This window comes from Protomyctophum bolini (genome assembly GCF_963924005.1).
Source record: "Protomyctophum bolini genome assembly, chromosome: 3".
NCBI classification, from domain to species: Eukaryota; Metazoa; Chordata; class Actinopteri; order Myctophiformes; family Myctophidae; genus Protomyctophum; species Protomyctophum bolini.
This window is the reverse complement of record NC_137864.1, coordinates 49,834,664-49,862,415: the sequence shown is the minus strand read 5'-3', so window position 1 is coordinate 49,862,415 and position 27,752 is coordinate 49,834,664. Positions and strand designations below refer to the sequence as shown.

The window sequence follows — 27,752 nt, the reverse complement described above, 5'->3', positions numbered from 1 at the left end:
GCAGAGAATGACTTCTGATTACAATACAATACACCATACACTGTTCAGGCCAGGGGAATTATAGTTACATGTGAAAAATATTGGATACTTATTTCCTTGTCATATTGGCAGTGTTCAAAAGAATGTTGGCACTGATCAATCTAGTGGTTTAGCTGCAGATAGGTTGACCCCTGACCTATTTTTGTGTGGTGTATACTGTATATCTCCTGTTGACTGTAGCTGAGACCCCACAGCCAATGAAATCAGAGGAAACACACCAGCTCCGCATATTGTTTTAAGGTGCTTGTCTATAGCGTGACCATATATTCAAGAATACACTGAGCAGTTCAGATGCCTATCCTTTTTTTTATATATATATTTTTTATCACACGATTTTGTAAACCATTTTTCACCCCTGTGTCAATCATCTAATGTGATCCTGGGCTCTACACACCCTCCACCAACCTAGTCCCCATATATGGGGGATATGGGGAGATAAACGGACTTGAACTCATGCTTCCTTCATGCCGAGTGTCCAAGTTGCTCCTTTACACCTGACAGGGGGGAGTTTCCCTGGTTGGACGTAGCGCGTGGAAGGAACACGTTATTCCAACCAGTTCCTTTCCCCATGCCTATCCTATTAAAGAAAATGTATTAAAACAATAGTTAGTGTACACATTTAAAGGATCGTTATTTTGAAGAAAATAAACAATCCTGAATGACCCGAGACCTTTGTTAACAATTAGTCTGTATACATCTTTATTACAATTTTGTCCCTTACAGTGAATGTCATTTTGACAAAAGGGAGAAAATGATCAAAAACACAAAAAGCAACAAGTGTTTCTTCTCCTCTCTTCTTGGTCTTTTAGAAAGGTAATGGTCATTCTGTTTGGTATTGTAATGTTTTTCATGTCATTTCTTTCAGTGAAACAAACTGGAGGATGTGTAAGCCATAACTTTCAAATCTAACATTTTCTTGTGGCTAAAAAGTAAAGAATATGTGAATAATGTGAGCACAAAGAGAGTGAAATCACCATCACTTCAATGCTATGGGTACTGCAATGCATAATATTGTGTCCTTTCAAATAAATGAAAGTAGTAAACCGACACCACCAGGAACAGAATATCCATCACCTGATACATGTAGCTATGCAATTTCTAACGAATGTCTCACGAGTTCTGTGGTCCAAACAGCAGCCTAAAAGAAAATAAAATATATACAGTCTGGTCCAAAGCCCGACTTTGACAACTTTGAACTACTTGTTCTCACAGAGCAGAATCTCCAATGGGCATTTAATACCACTGAGGACATCTTATTATTTCTCATCCTCCACAGTTCTGCCAAAGTATTCCTTTTGGAACTGTTGAAACTGCTCCTCTGTGAACAAGGACTTTGGCTCTGGTGCCTTGGTGGAAGCGTCTGGACGGTTCCTGGACTGCCTTCCAGAGTTGTGATTCAGGATCTAAGTGATGACAGAGACCAAGTATTAGGGGGTGCAACAGTAAATCAAACTATTCAATCTTTTTTTTTTAAGCCCAAATATGAAGATTATAATTTATAAATTCCACATGGCTCCAGACTGGCCTCAAAGTACTCTATACTATATGCAGAAAAGGTTACAGTGATCTTAACCTTTGATCAACAAAATCTAATCAGTTCCTGAAATATTGCATTCATATGAGAGACCGAGTATGCATTCATGAAAAATAAATTGCCATAATACAGAAGTTATGTATAGGCAATGTAATATTCCTACTAGTGATGACCTAATACAAGATTACAGTACAGTTGCAATTCAGAAAGCTGGGGTCTGCCGACACTGCCGAGTGGACACTAGCCGCCCCAATCCTTACCTTCATGGTGTCAGAATCTCTTGCTTTAATGCTACCAGTTCCCAGGAAGTACTTTAGGTTTGCACTCAAATGGCTCTTTGTCTGGTGCTTCCTGAACTCCTCTGCGTGAAAGAAAAAAAAAGGTCTATTATTTCCTCTCCATTTTCTCCCTCTACACTAAATATCTCCCTTTACAACAAATCTAGTTCTACTATTTCCATCAAATGTTATAAGTAACATGCACAGAATTGGGTCGCTGGGTTAAAAGTCCAGGGATGAATTTGACTCATATGGTCTAAAGAGGCCAGAAATACAAGCCCGACTACCAACCAATTATATAGAATCAAAATGGTAAAATAACTTTATGATGTCACTTACCTACAGCAGACTTGGTTCTCTTGTCTTTAACAGTAGCTTTGCTCTTTCCCGGACCCAGACGACCTTGCAGCCGTTTTACCTGCTTTGTGACACCGTGTCGGTTGGTGCTGACCAGCTTCATGGCACGCGTCTTATTGGGAGTCTGTAGATGCTTCTTAGCATTACTTTTCTTACTCTTGCTGATATCTGGATAGGAAAAGTAAGAGGGAGATTTGTATTGTTTCTCTCAAAAACAAAAAATAATACCCACATAATTTCAAGTTTTAAAGCTAGAATCCAGGGCGCTCGTTTGGCACAGTGGTGGACGGTGATATATTTGTCACTGCAAATAGAGTTGCAATACCCTCCATTGACTCCTCATTCATCCAATTTGAGTTTGTGATCTGCTTGTATTAAACAACGTTAAACTCACCAACATTGCAGCTCTAGGCCAAGCTTGAATTATCCTCTTTCAATCTGCCAAGCTTTAGTTTCATAAAACTCTGTGCAGGTTATTATTATTTTCTAAGTGTTGGAGTTTGGAATCACTCGTTTTTATGAATGGGTCGCGCTACTGCCTCCTGCATTATGTGCAAATTCGAAGCAGGGCCGTTCAGTGACTTCAACGAGTGCTTCCAAACTCCAACACATAGAAAAAGAATCACCTGCACAGAATTTCTTGACAGAAAGTAGCTCATAACATGTCTACGTGGATTTTTATGAAACAAAAGCTCGGCAGATTGAAAGAGAATAATTCTAAGCTAAGCTAACACATTTTGCCTAGAGAAAAATGATTTAATACCGGTACCTTTTTTTATGTCATCGCTTAGCAATTCCAGTCCTCGTCTTATCATTGATGCCGACATTTTGCTATATTATTTACTACTGTTAAGTGGGAATATAATGTATATCATTTAATTACAACTTTAATTCAGCTTCTTTCACACATGTTTTTCCTAGCACGAGAGTCCATCAACATCCGGTGAGCGGTGCATCATTGAAACAAACCGGATACTAAACATTGCCCAACACACAGTTCCACTATGGTTCCACTCTGGTTCCACCGAGATCCATCCGGAGGTCTTTGAACCAAATGAAATTATGAATATGATCTCAGATTACTTTTTTTTTAACTAATTGTAATATGATTAGGTATAATATTATTATCAAAATCACCCCAAATATAATTATTAAAGATTATAAGACCAACTGGCTGTGTCTGTCTTGTGGTCAAGTGACAGCAGCTGTCACTTTCATTGCCTGCCAGTGCTGCCACTCCAGAACAGTTGCTTGAGGTTTGTAAAAAACAACATCATCAAAGGCTTCAGAACACATAACATAACATTATGCATTATAAGTCACTGCCCTTTCCTATGTTGGCTTTAGGTTGGCAACGCCCCCATTGAAGTGACTTGGCATGTGGCGCGCTCTCTCTCCACCTGACCAGTGACCACCTCACTCACTGCTGGAGCTAGTGGACTGTGGCATCATCTCCTCCACTTTTCCTGCTACCATCAGAGACTACATTTCAATAGGGCTAAGCGCCTTCCTACCTCGTCAGTTGACCATGACGCTTCAAACAAGATCCATCGTCGCCGCAAAGTGGCTCTCTGAAGCTATTAAGGGACATGGGAAAATGCGCGTCTTGGACACTTCGTGGTATCTGCCCAAACTACAGCGCAAAGCCAAGGGCGAGTTCAAAAAGAGGCACATCCCAGGTGCAGCATTCTTTGATATAGACCAGTGCTGTGATCAAACGTCTCCGTATGACCACATGCTGCCACCCGAGAACGTTTTTGCCGATTATGTCGGTAATTTGGGTATTGAAAACGACACGCACGTCGTGGTGTACGACGCGAGCAAATTCGGCGCGTTCGCTGCGCCCCGGGTGTGGTGGATGTTCCGGGTGTTCGGACACAGGTCCGTTTCGTTGCTGGACGGGGGACTCAGAAACTGGGAACGGGAGGGTCTGCCAGTAAGCGACCAGTACGTCAGACCCACGCCAACCGAGTTCAACTTCAACACCTCGTTGAACCGTTCTTGGATCAAGACCTATGAGGATATCCTGGACAATGTGGAAACGAAGAAGTTTCAGTTGGTGGACGCAAGACCATCAGGCAGGTTCCGAGGTGTAGATCCCGAACCCAGAGATAGTGAGTATAAGAAAATTAAGAATGAACGCGTCTGATGATGATGGAGCTGATTACTGTGATGATGATGAAGATGAAGATGATGGAGCGCTGCGTCATCATCATTATCATCATCATACTGTTCTAATATGAAGTGGAAAAAGTGGTTTGCATGTGTTGTTGTGACTTGGTTACATTACTACCGGTAGTTAGATGATTTCCTCTTTAGTGGAAGTTGACCATAATAATATGATATCAAACAGACAGTAATCATAATAGCATGGTTTTACAAAACACTTATTCTGAATGTATAACTCCCAGATATACTTCTTCATATATAATTATTATTTTCATTTTCTCAAATGACATGGACAAGTCTTGCCATGGACACACGGTGGTGTGGACATTTGATGTGTAACTGGATATTAATTTAGCTTATTATTAAGTTAAACTTTGAACACAACAATGTATCTACAAAACTGAGAGCTACCCATTTTACTGCATGCTGCTTAGACTGAAGCTGATCAATGACCTGATTAGGAGAGGTTACATCGAGGTAACAGACACATTGCTGTAATAATCAAACAGAAAGGCAAACTCTTATTGGTTTGACTTCCTTACATGTTGTTGTTGTTGTAGGCAGATCGATGACGGTTTACCCTGGGCAAACACGTAAACCAGAGGAATACAAACACATAAGACAAGCACGCACCGTTGCCTTTTGCACAGTCATTGAAGTGCAAGCTCATTTGAACACAAACACTCCACACGTACTGTACATGCACGTAGTGCACGTAGTACATACATACTATCTCTCTCACACCCACACTATCAAGGACAGTAGTATAGCATGGGAGTTCAAATTAAGTGAGCTGAATTCACATATATTTTAACTCAGTGTTCTTTTGGGTGTGACTTGTTGATCTTTACAGGCAGTAGTCAGTACAATGTAGATAAGGGTCTTATCTCATCCCAAAGACTCAGAAATAATGTATCCCCCCTTTATTTTCTATAGAACTCTGCACGTTTCCCATACAAATATCTTGCAAATGTTCCAGAATAAATATCCCGTTTTTGAAAAGGTTAAAAGGTTGAATTCAAGGTGAAAGCAAGGTTTGTCTTATATTTATGGTAATAACAAGCACCGGTATACCTACTGCTACTGTTACGTGTTAAACAGTATCACATCGACAGCTATACAGCCTATGCTGTTAAGTACATAAACACATACTATGTGGGTTCAAAGTACCTATTATGGCAGCTGTTACAACTTTGTTTTTACAGGTTACATATTATCATGCAGGCGCTTGATTCACTGTTGAGTTAAAAAAAACAAAAACAACACAGAATTAATACATACTTGTGTACATAGTAGTGTGCCATCGAAAAACAAAAGAACCGATTATTTGACCAAGGTTGCGTGCAATAATTCAAAATGAGTATTTAATGATACGCTTGTCCACCTGGCTCCCATTTACTTTGATTGATTGATTGATTGAATACTTTGTTAACAGTTGACAGATTGTACAGCGGTACGGTTTATAAAAACCTTTTAAACATTTAAAAACATGCAATTATAAACAAGTAGTCATAATCAACACTAGTAGCAATGAACATACTGTATATAAGTGAACAATGGGGGACGGGGACAGGTGGTAGCGTGTGGGGTACCATCCTTTTTGGTGTTGTTGGCTTATAGGGCTTTTCTAGGACTCTTCACAAATTGCAGACAGGTGCTCTTTTATGGCAGTTTTGAAGGAGCGTCAAACTTTTTGATCTTTGTTGGAAGGGCATTCCACATTTTTTACCAATGCATTAGTTAGTTAGTTTCCATCACAATTGGCTAGATTCCTAGAACATAGCATGGTCTGAGCTCTCTCCCTTTATGTAGCCTTGTTATAGTTCACCATCACTACCAGTATAACCAGAGACATGTGGCTGTGGCATCTGTACAGTATGGTGTCAACTGGCAAGATTTATAGACTGTATGTAATGCATCATTGTGTATTTGTTTGCCTTACATTCAATCCGATTCATGCCTTGAAACTAAAGCATTGTCAGTAACATTTCACCAATGTGTTAATTCTGAGTTGACTGCAGCTGCCCATCTTCTTCTAAGTCAGCCTGTATCTTGAAGTGTCTGCTTCTGTTGTCATGAATTGAAACAGCTGTCACATGGCCATTCTTAACTTAAAAAGGTGCCACACATCACACCTAGGGAGCTTGGGCCCAGGGGGTCTAAATGCCCTGCTGCTGTTCTCTGACAACAGGCAGTTCAAAGTTCAAACCGCAGCCACATGGAGTTTCATGGTCACCCATGGATCATGATGAGTGCTGGTATGACACACATCATGCTAACATTTACTAGATATGTGGAAAGTGAAATGTGTATATGTGCAAGATACACTATGACTTGGCAGACAGAAATACCAATGCAAATGTGCATTTGCATGTAGATGAAAGGCCCGAACGTCTGAAAAAGCAATGTACTGTACATGTGAACAGTGCTTTAGTTTTATTTAACTTTAATAACCCTGCCAGTCTCCAGTCTTGGATGCAGTTGACCCCTCTAGACAGAGCTGTAGGCCTACCTTATTGAACAGTATGACGTCACGTAACCTGGAATTTACAATCTTATGAAAACGGTGGTGTGTCTTTCTTTCTTTTGTTTGTTTAACGCAATGTCTGTTAAGTTAATTGTGGTACTATTTTTCTATGTTATGTTAAAAAAAGGAGAAATGGGTGGTTCTATACTATACTGCAACTGAACAAAATGTGAAATGTCAAAAAAAAAAAACAGCAGCTGACTGTTCTTTCTCTCGTTTGAATCAACAGACATAGAACCTGGCCACATCCCTGGTTCTATCAGCCTGCCCTTCAACACCTTCCTGTCTCCGTCAGGACACTTCTTGCCCAAAGAGGAACTCAAGGCTTTGTTTAGCCGGGCGGGGGTCGACCTTAGCCGTCCAATCTGCACCTCCTGTGGCTCGGCGGTCACAGCAGGTCATGTGGCACTGACTGCACATGAGTGTGGACACCCAGACGTGGCAGTATACGATGGCGGGTGGTCAGAGTGGTACACCCGTGCCGTACCTGAGCACGTAATCTCTGAGGGACGAGGAAAACAAGTCACAAAGGTTGTCTGAGAACATGACGGTTGGCTGATGAACACATGATTGGATGACCAATCAGACAGAATAGTCGAAGAGCTAAGGATTATGTTGAATGAATCTATGTGTTTTCTTATGGTCTGGTCCTGGGAAAAGGGCACTACGATTTAATACTGAAGGCATCATTCACTGAAGGTATATTAATTAAACATCACTGAAGGTATATTAAAGCTCTGCTGGATTGGAATCCTGTAGGACACGCTCCAGTCACTGGCTCACACTAAAGGTCCAAAACGTAAACACAGAGTTGGGGAAAACAGCCTTTTGTTTTAGTGCCCCAACCACGTGGAATGACCTACAGCTTAAAATAAAGTTCTGTTCTCCCAAAACATACGGTCAATTTAAACATTTGATTGCAGACTTACCCCCAAGTGTCTGCAACTGTTTTTAAACACGCATGCTACATCACGTGATGAGGAAATGTTGCTGTTCTGTTCTGTTCTGTTTTTGTTTATTGCTTTGAAATGTTGTATGATGTATCTCGATGACACTGCAAATGAGGGTGACCTCAATGTCTTTTGAGAATAAATAAAGGTTTGAATTGAAAATTCACGATTCAATCATGAATAACATACCACAGGATTGTTTTTTTCACTCACTAAACTAACGGATAAGAGTCCCTGACAGAGGGTCTACTACAGGTATGTGACAGAAAAACATGTTTTAAATTAGCTGTAAACGTGTCAAATAATATGTGCATTGAAAGCTACTTTCCACCGAGGAAAGGGACACCTTTGAAAAAGCCAGAGGTTGTGCTGTACAAAATAAAATTAACCCTGGTGTCACCCTAGAACAAAATGATGATCTAACTTTTACAAATAATTCTACATAGGACGTGAAAGTAAAGGTTGTGCGTTTCATAACAAAAAGTTTCTTGTTTTTTGGATATGACAAATGGAACCATACAAAGCCATAAACTTCTCTGCAATTTAGTAATGGTCATAGTGGTACCAATAGTAATACATTTGTCTGGTGTTTGAGTGTGGTTGTATTTGCCTTTAAGTGTGTGTTGGGTTTATCTGAAGCTATTCCTATTATCTGTTATCTCCCTGTGCATGAGGTCCTCTTATGTGGTGTTTGGTGGAGATAAGCAGTCCCACAGGCACCCCCCAACCCCCACTCCCCCATTACATATGCTCAACTTAAAGGCTACAGTTAAATTTTCTTCCTGACAAAATATGAATGTAGTGTTTGGAACAACTTGAGTTTAGGGTTGTCCACTTGAGGGCAGCAAAACATCAGACTAAGGTACCAATGCACTAATACATCTACATCTTACATAAGTTCAGGGTGCTAAATCAATATTAATAATACACTTTATTTATGTGTATTTTAGACAAAGTCTCAAAGTGCTTAACAACATAAAATTAAACGGTGAATCATAAATCATAACAATTATAGCAACAAAGGCAGCATACAATTAAAGTGTCAGTGAAAAATAGATGTACTGTATACATTTTAGCTGTTGGGGGGGGTAAAGGCTTAAAAAGATCTGCAAATAATCTATTCATATGGTGAATTAATATGGGTTTCTGCACCAGGAATTTAGGAAATATAAATGTATTATATGCAGTAGGCGTACAGTAGGCGTATCCTACTGTATGTGATATTAGACAACTTGAGCTATTCCTTCCATCACAGCTTGCCAACACTGATGGTACGCTTGTCGATGTGCGAGGCCAGCCCATCAGGACTACTGATCCCTTCACATTTTTTTAACCTGAGCAATATAAACAGAAACTTTGCCAAGATTACAAGGAAATGAAGGAATGAATAATCATAACATCAAGTGTTTAAAGGGATATTTCACTTTAAAAAAAAACATTTGGTCATTTTATCATCTACTCAGGCTTATGTGAACACCCCAGACAGTTTTTAAGTTGCTTGATTCAGTATTTAGATATTTGATGTTCATTTTAGCTGCCTTCCTATGCAATCGGATCCCATTGTAACTTAAAATTACTGTCACGGGGCAACCCGTGCCCTATAGACACTAGAAGACTCCACAATATAAAACTGGTCATGACAAACACACACTGCACAGATGCTTCCATTAATTGACTGTCATCAAGCTCCTTGGAGGGGTGGCCATGTGTAGCATCATATACCCTTATCTGTGTTGCCTAATTCTATTGTAATTGGTTTGTGTGATGTGATGCCTTGGAAAACATTCAGACTCTAAATGTGTAATTGTATAGTTGGTCTAACTCATGGGTCATGGTTTACCTGGTTTGAGTAGATTGGTCCAATTACTAATCATTGTGGGTGGGTCTCACCTGGTATATAAGGGAGGCTGGAAATGTTGAGGGGAGATTGCTCAGTTGGTTTGAGACAGCAAAGAGACAACACCAAGGGAGAGCTGCCAGGGTCTTCAGGGAAGGCATAGCCTGTTTTCAGTGTCTTTAGTTCTTGGTTTGTTGTTTTTGTCTTGGTTAGTTATCAAGTGTTTATTTATTACTTTTGGTTTTTGAAAGTGTATCGTGGCCAGTATCATTCGTGCAGTATTTTGTTTTGCCTCAGACCCGGGCTGTGACAATCCGTCATATGGGCTGTTCATCAGTTTTGGAGGTAAATAAATACAACAAAAGATGTACATTCTTGGACTGTGTCGATTCTTGGAGCCTTGGCCGTTCGGGCAACTTCACATGTGGTGGCAGCGGAAAAAGAAGAAAAGACAGTCCAGAATGCCTACAAATCGACATCACCAGCAGCAGCAAGCCATACTCTTGGAGGAAGAGGGTGCCACAGGGGGAGCTGTCGAGGACGGTATCCAGCCCAAGGTGGACACAGCCACTTTCCAAGAGGCAAGCTTTGCCAATTACATCAAGCTGGTGGAGCCATTTCATCAGTTCCAGAGGGACAAGGGTACAGAGAAGGTGAAGGAGAGGCAGCAGCTCAGTGGCCTCAACCTCCGGATGGCCCAGCGCCAGTGGACATGGAGGCACAGGGGGCACAGCCAATGCACCTGCTGGGGAAGCAGTGTCTACTACTGGTGCACTTGTGGGGTGAGAACTTTGGTGGTCTTCTTTCGAGGACGCCACAGGGGGCGTCATCTGAAGGGGGGGGAAATGTCACGGGGCAACCCGTGCCCTATAGACACTAGAAGACTCCACAATATAAAACTGGTCATGACAAACACACACTGCACAGATGCTTCCATTAATTGACTGTCATCAAGCTCCTTGGAGGGGTGGCCATGTGTAGCATCATATACCCTTATCTGTGTTGCCTAATTCTATTGTAATTGGTTTGTGTGATGTGATGCCTTGGAAAACATTCAGACTCTAAATGTGTAATTGTATAGTTGGTCTAACTCATGGGTCATGGTTTACCTGGTTTGAGTAGATTGGTCCAATTACTAATCATTGTGGGTGGGTCTCACCTGGTATATAAGGGAGGCTGGAAATGTTGAGGGGAGATTGCTCAGTTGGTTTGAGACAGCAAAGAGACAACACCAAGGGAGAGCTGCCAGGGTCTTCAGGGAAGGCATAGCCTGTTTTCAGTGTCTTTAGTTCTTGGTTTGTTGTTTTTGTCTTGGTTAGTTATCAAGTGTTTATTTATTACTTTTGGTTTTTGAAAGTGTATCGTGGCCAGTATCATTCGTGCAGTATTTTGTTTTGCCTCAGACCCGGGCTGTGACAATCCGTCATATGGGCTGTTCATCAGTTTTGGAGGTAAATAAATACAACAAAAGATGTACATTCTTGGACTGTGTCGATTCTTGGAGCCTTGGCCGTTCGGGCAACTTCACAATTACATTTTAACCATGATGGATTTATTGAAAACACTCTTTTTTTTCTGGTGACTGATATTGTCCTTCTAACATGTGAGGGGGCCGTGGTTTGTCATTTACTGTTTTCATGTATTTTTTATATTTGTTTTTGGGAAATAATTAGGACTCCTGGAGGACGGAGGTGACATATATTAAAAATGAAACCAGTAAATGAAAAACCACGGTCCTCTCACAAATATCAGTCACCAGAAGAAAGACGGGTGTTTTCAATGAATCTATCATGGTTAAAATAAAGTTTTAAATTACAATGGGTTTGTATAGGAAGGGGGCCTAAGATGACTATCAAATATCTAAATACTGAATCAACCAACTTAAAAAACTGTCTGGGGTGTTCACATAAGCCTGAGTAGATAAAATAACCAAAACCTTTTCTGAAAGTGAAATATCCCTTTAAGTATACATACAAATATAAATCCAGTTGTTGCTATTTGTATTGTTAGAAAACAATATTGTTGTCATATATTTATGTTTCCTTATGTGACACTGCCTACTTTTAGATCTTTGGTTTATACACATCCTCCAATCAAATTAACTGTGAGCTTACTACTTTAAGCTTGGCAAGTAAGTGATTAAATATGAATAATAATATGTTCTACTTCTACAATTATCCACATGTGGAAATATGCAGATGGTAAAATATACACAGGATCCGCACATATGAGCCACTTCCTCATGAGATTAATCAATCTAAAAAAAAATAATAATAATGTTTGATTAGTATTACACATCTAACCACATCTAATAACAAAATGCTGAAGTCAAATCCTTTCTCCTAGACGAGAGAAAGCAGAACCTTGATCGCAACATGACGAAAGGAATGTTTGTGGTTTAATACCGAAACTACTGACATCAGTACAATACAACCTCACAGTCACAATGGGTGTTTTCTTTTCTTTTCGTCAGAGACCTTAAGACTTTACATGCCAGAAACACTTCCGATTGCTTACAGTACATGTGTAGGCAATGTACTGAAAGGAAAGCAATAATCACAAGAGACAAGAATGGGGCAGATCTCTTTGTAGAATGACATCAGGTATGTAAAACTCTTTATGATGTGACATTAGTAACTGTCTGTCTTGAGAGACAGTAAGAACATATCAATTTGCATTTGATATAAATTAAAGCCTTTACCTGCCTTGTACAATAGACGTTTAATCTTTTCTAATGTGATGCTATATTAGCTATAAGTGTAATGCTGTTGTTGATAATCCTGATTGATGGTAAAGTAAAAATAGATAGATAGATAGAGATATAGATAGATAGATAGATAGATAGATAGATAGATAGATAGATAGATAGATAGATAGATAGAATATGCTGTATAAAACCTCACATGAGTGTAAAATCTCAAATCCCAGATCTGTGGTTATTTCTACGTTAAAGGGTCTACCAGTAATAAGACAGGATGTATAACCACAGGTGGAGAGGATGTCAGTGAGGTATACTGTGTGTGTGTGTGTGTGTGTGTGTGTGTGTGTGTGTGTGTGTGTGTGTGTGTGTGTGTGTGTGTGTGTGTGTGTGTGTGTGTGTGTGTGTGTCGGCTTGCGAAATTCTGTGCAATATCTTCCACTATCGGTAGCCGCCAAATATGGCGAAGACGCTGTTACTTGTACCCCTGAAGGGTGTGTGGGTATTTGTTCGGGATTTGCTGACTGCATTCTGTACGGCACCTTGTAAATATTTGTGTCCTTGTATTTGTATCTCTTATGTGGACATAAATAAATGATTAAAATGTGTTTGTGTATGTGTGCGCACACACATGTGTGAGAGAGAGACAGTTACAGTAACATTTTTCTTGGCTATAATAACATCAGATTAAGGTAAGGTACGTTGGTCCAGATTTCTCCTTTAGTGCATCATGGAAGGGAATTATGTTCTGCACTGTCAACTGCACTGTTTTGTTTTTGTTTTTCAAAGATATTTGGGGGGCTTTTTTTGGCCTTTATTTGATAGTATACAGTAAGTTGACAGGAAATGGGAGAGAGATGGGGAGAGCAAAGGTCGTCAGGATTGGGAGTCGAACACGCAAGGCATCTATTCAGCATCTTAAATAAAAGTTGTGAAAATGTGGTAGCACGTTGTCAATCAATCCGGCCCTAGCTCTGCTCCTTGGGTTTCTGACAATTATGTGGCCCCAGGAACAATTTACTTGAAAAGCCCTGCCCTAGATTGTTATGCATACTGTCTAAAATAAATATTTATTTGGCATCCCCTACCAGGACACAGCTATCAGTACTACATAGTTCCCTTTATAATATAAATCCAGTTCTGTTTTCTCACCAATATGTTAAATACTCATGCAGAAGTAGAAGTGAGAAGTGAGAACCTGGTAGTTTTTACAAACAGGCCTATAGGTTATAAAGTTTAGTTTGCTTAAAGGACAAATGTTTATTTTTTGTTTATTTTTACCACACAGTATGGCAGACCCTAGTACTTCCCCCATTCATTCAGAGTCTTCTCTCGTTGTCAACAATCATACTATTTCCTGCTATGAAAAAAAAAAGAACTAGGCCTATTCAAAATGTTCTCGTGCAGTAGATCTCAACCTTTGTTGGAGCTCTGCAGCACTAGCGTGTTTCAAACAATCCTCCATCCCATCCCCACAACAGGTTACAGTATATTTGGTAAGAAGGCATAACACAGTCATTTCTATACTTAGATTTTACATTTGCAGAAATATTTAACATTTAAATATCACTGCACTAAATTCACATGTTTACCAGCTCAGTGGCCTTGTGGTTAAAGTGTCTGTCCTGGGACTGGGAGATCGGGATTTGATCCCCGGCTGGGTCATACCAAAGACTGAAAGATGGGACCCAGTGCCTCCCTGCTTGGCACTTAGCATTGGGGTTAAGTCCCTGCGACATACTAGCGTCATGTCCAGGGGGTGTACTTGTACATCAAGCTGCCTCACGCTACAGAAACAGGAGATAGGCTCCTGCCCTATGGGCCTCATGGCTCGGCAAGGCACTAAATTATGTTAAGCTTTGAAAGGTTATTCCAGCTTTATAGGAATTAATTGGGCTATAAAAAGAACATGATTCAATAGATATTTGTTTAAACCCTGACATCCTAATCCGAGACTGTTTCTGCTTTCTGGGTCACTTGTGGTTGTGACTTTCGGTTTCCCAGCATGCGCATGTCATGTGTGTATGTGTGCATGTGCACGAGTGTGGATGTGGTGTGTGGCAGGTGTATGGTGTGTTTGTGTGTGTGCATGTGGACACGCGGAAATAAGTGGGACTGGAAAATAAGGCCACAATCTGAAATACAATCATTCGCTAATGACACCGCCAACCACTTTTATCTTGCTATCTGCTCAGGTTGACAAGAAAAGGGAAGCAGTGAGCAACCTCCTACACAGTGTTCCAAAGACCTGCACTACACAGTGATCTACTCTGCATCCTGTCTCATGCAGGAACACAAGCATCCATCCATCTCTAACGTACCTGGGACAGTCTTCCTTAGATGATGGTCTGCAATGGAGGCCGAAAAGAAGCTTCATTTGTTCTTTCTCCTTCCCGTGGTCTTTCATCTCTCCACTGGCTCCCTGCAGGACAGTAAGTGATTGTTATTGCATAATATTGTAATAATGAATTATTACCATTACTGTGGCAGGGCTGTGAATATGTTTCACTGAGTAACTGTACATGGGGTCCAGGAACAACATGTTCAATGTACAGTGATTGTATCTGTTGACAAAAACTGTGCCTGTTAATCAATTACAGGTTTACTCATAAACCTAGTAATAAACAAGTGATTATTTGTTACATTAATTTAAGAAAAAATGTGATACTGAGATAGTTGGAGACAGCCAAAACCTTAAAACAGTCTAGTGGCTGAAGTATAGTTTGTTTGATGAAACAACACCACAGTACAGTATGTTTTACATAATGGTCGTTATGTAATTTCTAATTAGCCTGAGAATGTTGGTAAATTGTTAGGTAGCCTTTTAGTTTCTTACTCCTACATTAGTCGTTTTTCACAGTGATACTTCATAACTACCGTATGTGAGTAAAATGCTGGGACTAAATTGTATTTTATTTTTGTAACACAGTTTTTCACATTATGTGATCTAACAACATAAAAAACTAAAAACAATGTGTGACCACCAAGTGTGTAATAAATAAGCATTTTAAGGTATCCTTCTAAGTTCTGTTTAGATTAGAGACTAGTCTAGATGACAACAGACTTGACGTTCCCAACAACAGACGCCCTTTATCTTTCACAGGTCTTCATTGCCTCAATGACTACAACAACAACATTACATGTGAGTGGAACAGCACTTCTGCATCTGACCAGAGGATGGTGGCTGCAGACACCAAATGTAACCTCAGTGTCTCCATAATAATGGAAGATGAAGATGAGCCATATTCAACCTCCTGTGACCTGAGGCCTTTTGATGACTCCAAACCAACTATGAGAACATGCTCTCTGGTCTACAGTTTTGACGATGTGAGTTGGTATAGTATATAATTATTATAACTTTCTCATACAAAGTTATACACATTTCAAAAACTCTGTGACTCTGTGAAATCTGTGAGTTCTGCACACACCATGATCCATGTTATTTGATATTATATCATAGGTGCAGAGTTTCCCCAACTATAGTAACTTTTGAATACATTCATATGACATTCCCATTTTATGTATTTCTTTTTTTTAGCCGACACCCTTAGCCAGAGTAACGTACGTAAACAGAAATGTTTGCAAGATGACAAGGAATCAATGCTGGTAGACAAAACGGGAAAGGGCGCACACCAGTATTGGTGAGGTGGCCTAAGACAGTAAATAAAGAATCCAACGTTTCGAAGGAATCAATGCTGAAAAGATCAAGGATCTAATTCTAGCCTCTCTAGTCAGGGTGTATTTCTGAGAAAGATACTATTTCTTCTTTGCCGTTTTCAATGTGATACAATTACTGTATGTTTTTGTAATATATTATCTTACATGTGTAATACTGTCTAGGTATTTTTTTGTGACCTGACCTGCTCCATTAATATACACTGTGAGCCTTTGAAGAATAGCTTGATCGGCAGCATCACCTACAAGCCTGCTGACCACAGTAAGTGTAATAGATCAGAGGTTCCCAAACCTTTTCACGTCAAGAACCCCCAAATTGACATTAATTAACCCGCGGACCCCCATTTGAAAAGATATGCCAGGGACCCCCATAAGAGAACATTCTTACGGCTCTAGCAGTGATTCTCAAACCATTTTAATTTCAAGGACCCTCAGTTTGATATGCAATGGGCTATGGGACCCCCATTAAATGGAATTTCTCATTTTCTATCTCTGAGACCCCAATTTGTATTGTAAAATCAATGTTAGTTTAACTCTGAGAGTTACAAACACACGAGGGCCCACTTGGTTCCAAACTATCATTTAGCTGGGGACCCCCTGAACCTGTCTCAAGGACCCCTGGGGGTCAAGAAGCACTGTAATAGACAACACATACTGTACAACCAGAATACTCAATAATATAACCTTAACCCATTCTGACCTGAGATCAGATTCATACGAGGTTTCCACTGGACACACACTGGTCTGATTAACCTATTCTGACCTGAGATCAGATTCTAAAAAAATGTCAGTCGATTTTTCAAAAATAGCAGACCTACAAGCTCGTAGCGCGCCACTCGGTGGCGCGCTATGAGCTTGTAGATCTGCTATTTTTCAATAGCTAAAGCATAACATGACACCAAAACGGGTTCCCGTTCAGAATGGGTTAACTCAGGGAAAGTTTGTAAACTATATACTCTTCTGTACGTACGTACGACGTGCGCGCTGTTACAGTAAAGCTGAGTCCTCCTGGAAGGCCTTCAATCAACTATTCCACCATTTCCTGGAAAGTCCCTGGGAATAATCTCATCAAAGACTACAGCTTCCATATCCAGTGGAAACAAAAGGCTCAGTCCTGGAAGGTAGGTGTGTGTGTGTGTGTGTGTGTGTGTGTATGTGTGTGTGTGTGTGTGTGTACGTGTGTCCATGTGCATGTGCAACTGTGAGTATGTGTGCGCGTGTGCATGTGCGTGTGCGAGCACGTACATATACGGTTACCAGTACGTACGTGAGCATGTGTACGTGCGTACTTGTGTGTGAATGACCGTAATCTTTCATGAATCTCTTTTAAACCCTCGTCAGGATGCCTTGGAGGGAAACAGAACACAATGCCAGATGGAGCTGGATCCAGACAAGGATCTGGAGCTTGATGAAACGTACCAGGTGCGACTCCGAGTCAGAGTCCTGGCCAGTGAATCTTGGGCCAAGTCCACCTGGAGCGACTGGAGCGACACTGCATCATGGAGATCAGTGGTTGGGAGGATAAAGACAACAGGCAACAGGTTACAGGATGAACGAGGTAAAGAACATGATCAGACAAATACAATACCCTGTGTGTATACCTACCAGTCTGTGTGTTTGTCACTATTTTACTTTCATCAACGTGTGGCAGGGATTTGGGGAGTGAGACAAACATTCATAGACATTGTTTTGTATGTCACAGTTTACTGTATTGGCTGTCAAATGTTCAGACAAATCTCTACAATGTTCAATATGAGCAATCATTGGAGCAATGTAACAAGATGAAGGGGAATAGCAGAAAAAGTCATTTGGATATAAAAATATGGACATCACATCATGACATCTAATGCTCTGATTATTTACTTGATTTATTTTTGTCTTAAAATGGAATGACTCACTCATCTCTTCTCGTCTGATATGGTTACGTCCTTCCCTTAGATGGTCGCAGTGTGCTGGAATCATGGGACTTTATGGTGGGTGTCATTGTGGGGATTGTGGTCCTGTCCCTGGCCATCATCCTCTGCAAGACAAATAAAAACACTTGGTAAGCCAAGGAAAACATTTCCAAAGGAAAACTAAACAGCTTCCGCTGCTTGAATGTTTCCTTGACTGCTCTCTTCTGCTATCAAACACAAATCGCTCACTTCACCGACTTTGAATATGTCATTCAACCTAAGGGAATAATTGGATATAGAGAAAATGAAGGTGGTTTATACTTAGAACATTATGTTGTTGCTTTGCTTTTCTTTTATTCTCCATTTTTCTGTAAAGCACTTTGAGCTGCATTTCATGTCATGAAAGGTGCTATACAAATAAAGTTTTATTATTATTATTATTATTATTATTATGTGTATCTGGGTGGTTACTTAAGTTTGACATGTGTTCATTTTATCATCTGTCTTATCGTATATCATTTGGCGTTTCAGGGTTTATGTGGTGAAGAAGTTTGAAGGTCCACCTCTACCAAATCCAGCTAAATTCTTCCTTCATGATGGAAACTTAAAGGTCAGCCTACAGAGCTTAATTACCGTATGTTGATTGCACTGCAGCGTATTTTTATTGCATTTATATTTTTGTTTGTTTAGTAGCCTAAGGGCCTATATGACATGTGAAGAACTTTGTTTCTGTGTATGAAATGTACTATACAGTATACACATAAACTTTCCTTGCCTTAAAGTGGTCTGCGGACCACCAGAAAACCCACGCCTTAAATGAAAGAAAATGGAAAAAAGATTCAGTAGATCGTAGCTGTATACCATGTAAAACAGTTGAGTAACTGGATTGGCCATAATTGACACTTTTCTATTCTTGTCCCTTTTCATTTTGTCATCAACTGTCCAATATCCTTACCTTCCTCTTCCAGTTGTGGCTGAATCCTCAGTTTAACAACGAATCAATCCACTCCTGTTTGAAGAAAGTGGACATCTCCTCCGTAGAGGTCACCAGCAGCAATCCAGACAATATTGCCTCGTGTGGCTCAGAGACGGCACTGCTTGACCGGAAGCAACGTGGCAGTTTCATGTCTTCCTTCTCTAATCCCAACTACTCTCACCTCTGTCCTCCCCCTATCTCCTCTCTCACTGAGGGGAATCTGGAGCCCTGTTCTGCTGACTCACCCTACGGGCCTAGTGGCAGTCAGAATGAAAGGGACGAGGAGAGGGGAAAGGATGTGTTTTCCATTGGGAGCGTTATGCAGGCATCTTCAGAGCGAGTTGAGAATCTCCAACCCCAGCAGCGCTGTGGCCTCTTCAGCACAGAGTCAGGCATTTGTAGTGGAGAAGATCAGTTCATTCAGGACAGTCTGAACAATGGAGATAAGGCAAGTATATATGATGGTGCAAGGAGCAAGGAGCTACCAGGAAAGGATAGGGGAAAAGAGAAGGGCAAACAAATACATGTTTCAAATTGGTTTACTAGTGGTAAAGCTGCTTTCAGTGGAAGGTGTATAGAGGTCTGTTCAGACTATGAGAGAGTTGAGAAGCTCCAAGACCAGTGCTGTGGCCTCCAGAGTCCAGACTCAGGCATTTGTAGTGGTGGAGAAGAGCAAGTCAACCCGGACAGTCTGGACGGTGGAGACGGGATAACCGCTGGTCATGGCAAGGAGCTGCAAGGAACGCACAGTGACAAAGAGAAGGGCAAACGGATAAATGGTTCAAATGTAGTTTCTGTCGGTGGCATTGTTAGTGGAGGGTTCATACAGGTTTGCTCAGACTATGAGCGAGTAGAGAAGCTCCAAGGCCAGCGCTGTGGCCTCCTCCAGAGCCCTGATTCAGGCATAGGCAGTGAGGTAGAAGAACAGGTGAGCCAGGAGACTCTGGAAGGTGTTCTTGTAGATGGACTGGGTGGATCCAAAGGCATTCCTCCTCCATCTTTTGTGGGGACTTTTCTAGGCCTTATGCAAGAAGGGTTAAGTGCTTTTCCTTCTACAAGGCCAATCACCTCTAGTGGTGACTACATGCCAGTGAGAGAGATACAGAGCTGATTCAAATGAAAACAAAAACAGCAAACCATAACCTCAGAATGGATTGTACTGAGGCTGTCTATTAGAAGCCACAGTGCTGGGCTGGCAGAGACGAGAACGATTAGCTGTCAGGCGTTCCTTCGTGCTATCAGACTATACAAGACACCGGCCCTCCCCCACATATGAAATATGTTTAATATTTATATAATTATTTATTTGTTCAATTTGTAGTTCTATTTGACCTACTTTTCCTTATAATTTGGGAAGCACATTGTTTGTTTAAAAAGATAATTTTAGATAGTTTGTTGTTTGTGTGGCGTAAACATTTTACAATAATTAGTATTTTATTGAAACATATATATACGCCACAGTATAACTTAAAAACCTGCAGCGTTTGATTGTTGAATAATGTGAAATTGAGTATAAAGTGAAATTTATGCAGATGACGAACACACAAGACAAGATGCAATGTGTAAGTATTTTTTTTCAATCTCTGTCATGATTGTACTGTTTCGTGGATTTATTTTATTTTATTTGTATTTCATTTTTCTAAGAACTTTTTAACAGTTTTACTACAGTGTGTGTCTTGGATTAATAATAAAATTAAGGAAGACTTGCTTTTTATACTTTCACTCGAAAATAAATAGTAAAATAAATAATAAATAGGACCCATGCCTTTCGACAGGTTTACTTTTTTTGAGTGGTGCAACCACTCCAAGGAACAGCAATGTCCGTGTCTGCTTATGTATGTGTCCAACTATGTATGTGACATTAATGAGCACGAGTATGACTATTAGTACCAGTAGGCGTGGATGCATGGTGTATGCCCATTCCTATGTGTAAATCCTGATGAAGATCTGAGTGATCGAAACGTTGGCGGCAATAAAACAGCAGAGCTTTTGCAACATTACCAGTGTGCAGAGTGCAGACTCTATTCTTCTTGTGATATTGTTGCCCTTTTAATGAAGGCCATTTTGTCTTTTATCTACGGTACTTATAGTAACCTAAATTAGGTATAGTAAACATACATTTATATGTGAGTATTTAGTTGATATCCTACTCACATAATATAAAATACATTTGATAGATAATGGAATAATATAGGTTGGCAGCCTCAGAATCTGAATCCTTTGAGTTATATGAACTATTTTCATGTTAACGACTGAAAGTAGCAAAGCCTTTATTTTCCACAACTCCCTTACATGTCATGGATGGTTTCATGTTGCCAGTGGAGAACAGGTGCATCATGGGGATTATTGTTCCTGTGAGGTTTAGTTTAGATCTGCATGAGAGAGCATCCCTGTTGCTGGGTGTTGACTAGTGATGTCACGATACCTGTTGCTACATGCATTGCTGTTTGTCCCTCAAGGATGCAAAGGTCATATACTGTATGCAACCATAAGGATATAATCAAGTAGCAAAAGAGGAAATGGAGAACACAAAACATATTATGATTACATTTTAGCTTTATCCTTGACTGGAAGGATTGTAGCAGTGGCATCATGCTAAAGCATGGTAAGGAATCAGTGAAAGTTTGTTTACCTGTGGACTTGCAAATAGGATCCTTTCTCTCGGAGTCTATGAGGTGGTTGTTGCCAACTTGTCTGGTGACTGGTGACCTGCAGCCAACAGTGAGATGGATTCTTGAGGAATAACAACAGAAGGAAGACGTTATGGTGACCGGGCATAACTCTGTAAAGTCACATTCCAGTGACACAGGGATCACTCCTGCTCCATTTTACCAAGTGGTCAGTATGCAGTTTTAGTAAAGTATTATTGTCGGGCTGATACATGACCTAATGAGTCCAATAAATCATAATGAACTGTTTCAAATGTAACACAATCTGACAAAGGTGAATTAAGTCAAACTCATTTGTCACAATATATCTGGATAGGAAATTGCTTAATACTGTATGCCCACTGCATTATGCTATTCATTAACCATCTAATTGAATCTAGATGGTAAAACAATTATTACGCTATTCAAGGATGAGGGAAATAATGGTTGGGAACAAGAATACAATCTGTACCGAATGTACAGTATATTGATGTATTTGTGCTTTTCAAATGAGCCATATCTGGCTTTTTACCCGACAGAACTGAATCACAGACTTAAACCTAGAAATAACACAGTAACTACAAGCTGACAAAACATAGCATCGAGGCGTGTTGAGTTTGTAGTTCTGCTTTTTATGCTATTTTTATTTTCACCTATAATGACGACATGCCCGAAACATTAGGGACACCAGGTTGAAGATGTCAAGTTGACTAAAAAGAAGGGCAAAACGTAAACTGACATGAGTTGCTGTGCTCCCCTCAGTCAGGGAGCTGTCCACAGGCTGTGGCCCCCTCGACCAGAAGGACTCCACCCTGCAAGTGTCTTCTGTTCTTCCATTTGACCAGAAGGACTCCACCCTGCAAGTGTCTGTGTCTTCGGTTCTTCCTCACCACTGTCATCATCATCATCCTGGCTGGAGCAGCTACCCTGCCCTGGTACTTCCTGGGTGAGCCACAAATATCTTCAGTCTCTGCTCCACCTTAATGTTTCTCTTAAACACAATCTCACTCTCTCCCCCTGCACACACACAGTCTCTGCTCCACCTTAATGTTTCTCTTAAACACAATCTCACTCTCTCCCCCTGCACACACACACACACACACACACACACACACACACACACACACACACACACACACACACACACACACACACACACACACACACACACACACACACACACACACACACACACACACACACACACACACACACGCGGTTTGCATGCATGAAGCTAGGCGGGTGGAAACTATAACTGTTCAATCACATCATAAGTGACGACAGAATAGAAATAACATTGCCTGACAACCTCGAAGAGAACAATTGGCTTGTAAGTGCAAGCGTGTGACAATAAAGAACAACCTTGAGCTCATAGGAGAGAGAGAGTCTACTTGACAAACCTGGATGATAATTCTGTAAGTTACACACAATCTGCAGAAACTTCATACACATTACGCAGGCAAACATCTGCTTAAACTGTAGCCTACTGTACATGTAATATAGGACTACACCTGGAATTCCCATACAAAATGCACACAAACGATTACATTAATACCCTACATTAATATTTACAGTATGTATCCTAGGTATAAGGGGATTGGATTGCCATCACCAAAATACATTTCTGATCTCTAACACACACACACACACACGCGTACAAGTGTTTACGTAAATGAGCTACAAAAACCATTCGAATCTGCTAAACTTATCTTATTCAACTCTGGGTTCTCTCCTCCCCCCTCCCCCCCGCCTCTCTCTCTCTCTCTCTCTCTCTCTCTCTCTCTCAGAGTACAAGGTCTGGGTGTTGGAGTCACGAGTGTTACAACAGTACACAGCTGGAGTGTCTATCATCAACAGAAACTTCTCCCCTAGTCTCTCCTCTCCCAGCAGTGATGTGTTCAGAACAGAGGCTAAGGGAGTCCAGGACATGGTCAGCTATAGCATCACACACATATCTATGGCAGTAGAAATCATGTGTGTGTGCGTGTGTGTGTGTGTGTGTGTGTGTGTGTGTGCGTGCGTGCGTGCGTGCATTTGTCTGTACTCAAATCAGTGTATGACATTTTCTTTTTCCATCCGTCAGGTGGAGAGGATAGTGAAGAACTCAGATATGTCTCGGTATCTCAACTCTACCACTGTGTTTGCTTTTGGGTGTGTAAATCTGTTGTAAAAACTTGAAAATACCACACACTTAATAATAGGAAGGAAGTGCCTGCACATATAGGCCTATATACTCATTTACAAACCTTCTTCTTTGCATCCGCAGGGAGGGGAGTGTGGTGGCACACTTCTGGGTAGTGTTGTCTATCCCCGTCAGCCATGTTGGGAGGGTCAGCCTGGAAAGGGTCACCAGGACCCTGCAGCAGGGTCTGGGGGGATACAGGCTCGGGAAGGAAGAGTCGGCCAGCTGTGGTGGGTACGTCCTGTACCTTCCTTCCCTGTCCGTCACTGGTAAGGATGAGAAAATATGAAGTTATAGAACACACAGGACAATGAATCCTCACTGTCTTCTTCGTCGTCTTGGTTGTTGTCTTCTTCTCGTGGGATCGCCAAGGTGATCACACTAATCTTATGTTATCTTAAGCATGCAACCTTATATCTGCATGCAACCCTTTGGTTTGGCAGGTGCTGGGTTAGAGAATATGAAACACAAGTGTGTTTTATTTTGTCTTTGTTCATGCTTTTGCTTTCTTTTTTGTGTGATTTTGTTATTAGTTAGGAGATAATACATCTGGGAATACATTTCTTACCAAGAATTTTATTCACCAATTTGTTTGTAAGGGCTCAAATGTGCCCAAATATATAATAACCCAAATACTGATAATAGTATATGTGATTTACAGAACTACCATAATTTAAATTATTGAATAAAACAAATGCAGTTTCAATATAATACATTTAGCTCCCTTTGAGTGTTATCCAAAGAACACTGACAGTGTTAGCAATAATTTATTTCATGAATCTTGTATTTGGTCTTGGGATAAACAATAGGCTATTAATAACAGTAAACCGCCGTAGTCTGAAAACCCACCTTTTCCGACTCCATCATGGCCCATAGCACTTACCCTACCCCTTAGATAGCAATTCTGTAGACTTAGATAGATTTTGATACAGACTTATAGCATGTTATGTAGACAGCACTATAATTACATTGTATATAGTCATAGCACGCCATAGTACATATGTATAGCATAGTAGTATATATGTATAGTTCATATGTATAGTTTCATTATATAGATATTCCACTGTTACTTTCTTAGCTTACGCATGTTTCATGATAAATGCTGTTCATGTGATGTATTCCCATGCTTTTTTGTTCTTGCTTAATGTAAGTCGCTCTGGATTAAGAGCGTCTGCTAAATGCCTAAATTGTAAATTGTAAACCTCTCACCATGCATGAACCCCGGGTCACATTCTCTGTAAGGATGGAGAAGGTCTTGGTCACAAGAGCAGAAAGTGCTGACCTTAACAACTTATCAAGGAGTTAGGTCTTGATGTTCTTCAGTTTTGGGAGCAAGTTAAGAATGCTTAAATTGCAGGTTTAGAATTAGAATCTCATACAGACAAGGTTGACAATTAATAATCGAACGGAGATTGGTGCTGGCAAGATGCCTTATAAAAGGAGGGAATGACGTCACAACTAGGTGACGACATCCCTGACATTCTCTTTCTTTTAGACTGCTACCATCACCAGAAGGTGCCGTCCAGCAGCCCCGTGGCCCTGCGTGACCCAGACACACAGCACTCCTCCTCCTCCTGCCTGTGGAACCTCCAGACCTCCCCTGGTTCTCAGCTGGAGCTGCAGCTGGAGTGGCTGCGTTCAGAGTGCCGGGACAGACTGGAGGTGTACGACTCTCTCTCCCCCTCCGACAATAACCTCATCACTTCGTGAGTACTTTTTTTTTTACTGTGAATTTGTCGTCGTCTCTTTTTTAGATGAGATGCCTTTTGAGATGGTTTTGGTTTTGAGATGGTTTTGTTTCACCTCCAAAAGCTAACCCCCACGCTTCTGTGTTAATAAATACATAAAAGAAAATGGAAAAAAACTCCTTGCATTTTGTCTTGAGAAAAGAAATGTATGTTTGACAGCTCGGCTTAACCCATTCTGAACGGGAACCCATGTTGGTGTTAGCATCATGTTATGCTTTAGCTATTGAAAAATAGCAGACCTACAAGCTCATAGCGCGCCACCGAGTGGCGCGCTATGAGCTTGTAGGTCTGCTATTTTTGAAAAATCGAAGACATTTCTAGAATCTGATCTCAGGTCAGAATGGGTTAATAATTAAACTGTCAGGATGTAATAGACATTTTTAGAATCTGATCTCAGGTCAGAATGGGTTAAAACAGATGCTCTCCTACACACCATATGACTGCAGCATGTATGCAGTATGCAAGTACTAGTATACGGCCGAATCACAGGTATAGAAACCTAAATGGTCTCAGAGGAGAAACTCAGATGTACATATTTCTATGTCTCTCTCTCTCTCAGTGTGTATGGCTGCAGCAGGCATGACCGCTTTGTCCGCGTCATGTCATCAGGGGAGTGGATGACTGTGGTTTGGAAACAGGGTCTGTACAAGTACAAAGATCCCTTCTCCCTTTCTGCGCAGGCTTGGGACAGCCAAGGTAAGATTGAGGCCCTATAAGACCATAGGTCTGTACAGGACCCTGGGGTATAGAGTCAATGGACACATTCATCAATCAGTGACGATGGGCTAAGCATCTTTGTGTATGTCTGTCTCAATCTACACAGAGTGTAACTCCGGTATAGAGCTCATCTTTGTGTATGTCTGTCTCAATCTACACAGAGTGTAACTCCGGTATAGAGCTCACAGCAGAGCCAGGCGTTCAGGGCAGACTGAGGACTCCTTTCTATCCCAGCTACTACCCTCCTGACACCAACTGCACCTGGAGCTTCACTGTAACATATTCATTCATTCATCTCTTGTTAATTTAATTTATTGTATTAATTCATTACATACACACTGTGTGTGTGTGTGTGTGTGTGTGTGTGTGTGTGTGTGTGTGTGTGTGTGTGTGTGTGTGTGTGTGTGTCTACAGCTACCCATTGCAGGGATTGGCCTGACTCTGGAGTTTGAGGGCTATAAGCTGAGCAGAGCCTCTTCCAAGCAGGCCTGTACCGAGGGACAGTGGATCATCCAGGACAGAAGGTTTGATCCGCAGGCTGGACAGCCATCATGGGTTTAGATCCCCTCCAACCATAACTGTGGATTAGAGACAAGTCATTTTGACAAATAAATAATTTAATGTGGGGGAAAAACAGCAACTATAATTTAGAATTTTGGTATTCAAATGAACAATCAATATGTATACGTTTTGGAAATCAATGTTAAATCCACCCTGCTCCATAAAACATTGAGTAAATCAAGCTGTTTTTTGGTAGTCGAAAATACAAAGATACTGTCATCAATATACATTTAACCACATGAACCCTTGCCTATTCTGGGGGAGAACATTCAGCGGAAATGGCAGATCTACAACCTCACCTGTTGTGTCACCAAGTACAGACCCCATGGCGACGTATATAGAGATCAGTGCTTAACATTGTCAGAATACTGTGTGCATATACTGTACTATAATGTCACAAATATCATTCTGCCAGTTGGTATACTACACTATAGACAATAGGGGGCACTAATGCCCCATAAGAGCTCGAGCTAAATAATAGCCAAAATATCACCCCCCTATGATCACATCCCCATGTCCTTCCTTCACCCAAAAGCACTGAAACTGTAGGAGGGTTTAACACATTCTGACCTGAGATCAGATTCATACGAGGTTTCCACTGGACAACACGCTGGTCTGATTAACCCATTCTGACCTGAGATCAGATTCTAAAAATGTCAGTCGTTCTTCGATTTTTCAAAAATAGCAGACCTACAAGCTCGTAGCGCGCCACTCGGTGGCGCGCTATGAGCTTGTAGGTCTGCTATTTTTCAATAGCTAAAGCATAACATGATGCCAACACCAAAATGGGTTCCCGTTCAGAATGGGTTTAATAAATGGATACAAACCAAAGTGAAAATGAGATTTATTCGAGATTCAATGATATTCCATTTGTATGGATGAGTGCAGGCAGCAAGCAATATCACCTTTTCATCAAAAGGTCATATATGTCTTTTGGACTTTGATGCATGATACTTTGATG

The 27,752-nt window shown here is 40.8% G+C and overlaps 4 protein-coding genes across 4 annotated transcripts in view; 3 read left to right on the top strand and 1 right to left on the bottom strand.

Moving 5' to 3' along the window:
* Nucleotides 1-445: 445 nt before the first annotated feature.
* Nucleotides 446-3,145, bottom strand: rps19bp1 (ribosomal protein S19 binding protein 1). Its single transcript, XM_080760661.1, has 4 exons — nucleotides 2,978-3,145; nucleotides 2,191-2,376; nucleotides 1,834-1,934; nucleotides 446-1,442 (listed from the first exon to the last, which is right to left on the bottom strand). Exons 1-4 carry the CDS (start codon nucleotides 3,033-3,035, stop codon nucleotides 1,296-1,298), a joined length of 492 nt encoding a protein of 163 aa, XP_080616787.1. The 5' UTR covers nucleotides 3,036-3,145; the 3' UTR covers nucleotides 446-1,295.
* A 548-nt stretch (nucleotides 3,146-3,693) lies between these two features.
* LOC308311245 (3-mercaptopyruvate sulfurtransferase-like) lies at nucleotides 3,694-8,010 on the top strand. The gene is made up of 2 exons (XM_080757895.1): nucleotides 3,694-4,322; nucleotides 7,134-8,010. The coding sequence occupies exons 1-2, from the start codon at nucleotides 3,737-3,739 to the stop codon at nucleotides 7,442-7,444; spliced, it is 897 nt and encodes a 298-aa protein (XP_080614021.1). The 5' UTR covers nucleotides 3,694-3,736; the 3' UTR covers nucleotides 7,445-8,010.
* A 658-nt stretch (nucleotides 8,011-8,668) lies between these two features.
* LOC308310120 (uncharacterized protein) lies at nucleotides 8,669-20,496 on the top strand. The gene is made up of 10 exons (XM_080756240.1): nucleotides 8,669-8,716; nucleotides 12,165-12,294; nucleotides 14,585-14,821; nucleotides 15,493-15,716; nucleotides 16,230-16,326; nucleotides 17,058-17,185; nucleotides 17,406-17,622; nucleotides 18,003-18,108; nucleotides 18,491-18,569; nucleotides 18,928-20,496. The coding sequence occupies exons 3-10, from the start codon at nucleotides 14,743-14,745 to the stop codon at nucleotides 20,044-20,046; spliced, it is 2,049 nt and encodes a 682-aa protein (XP_080612366.1). The 5' UTR covers nucleotides 8,669-8,716; nucleotides 12,165-12,294; nucleotides 14,585-14,742; the 3' UTR covers nucleotides 20,047-20,496.
* A 1,202-nt stretch (nucleotides 20,497-21,698) lies between these two features.
* The window catches only part of tmprss6 (transmembrane serine protease 6), a gene marked incomplete at its 5' end in the record, with an annotated part of 12,810 nt that continues 6,756 nt past the window's right edge, over nucleotides 21,699-27,752 (top strand). The window contains 9 exons of the mRNA XM_080759110.1: nucleotides 21,699-21,773; nucleotides 22,346-22,529; nucleotides 23,371-23,513; nucleotides 23,667-23,734; nucleotides 23,850-24,034; nucleotides 25,261-25,471; nucleotides 26,073-26,209; nucleotides 26,392-26,504; nucleotides 26,645-26,754. Coding sequence (XP_080615236.1) covers nucleotides 21,699-21,773; nucleotides 22,346-22,529; nucleotides 23,371-23,513; nucleotides 23,667-23,734; nucleotides 23,850-24,034; nucleotides 25,261-25,471; nucleotides 26,073-26,209; nucleotides 26,392-26,504; nucleotides 26,645-26,754 — 1,226 coding nt within the window. The remainder of the gene's footprint in view (nucleotides 21,774-22,345; nucleotides 22,530-23,370; nucleotides 23,514-23,666; nucleotides 23,735-23,849; nucleotides 24,035-25,260; nucleotides 25,472-26,072; nucleotides 26,210-26,391; nucleotides 26,505-26,644; nucleotides 26,755-27,752) is intronic.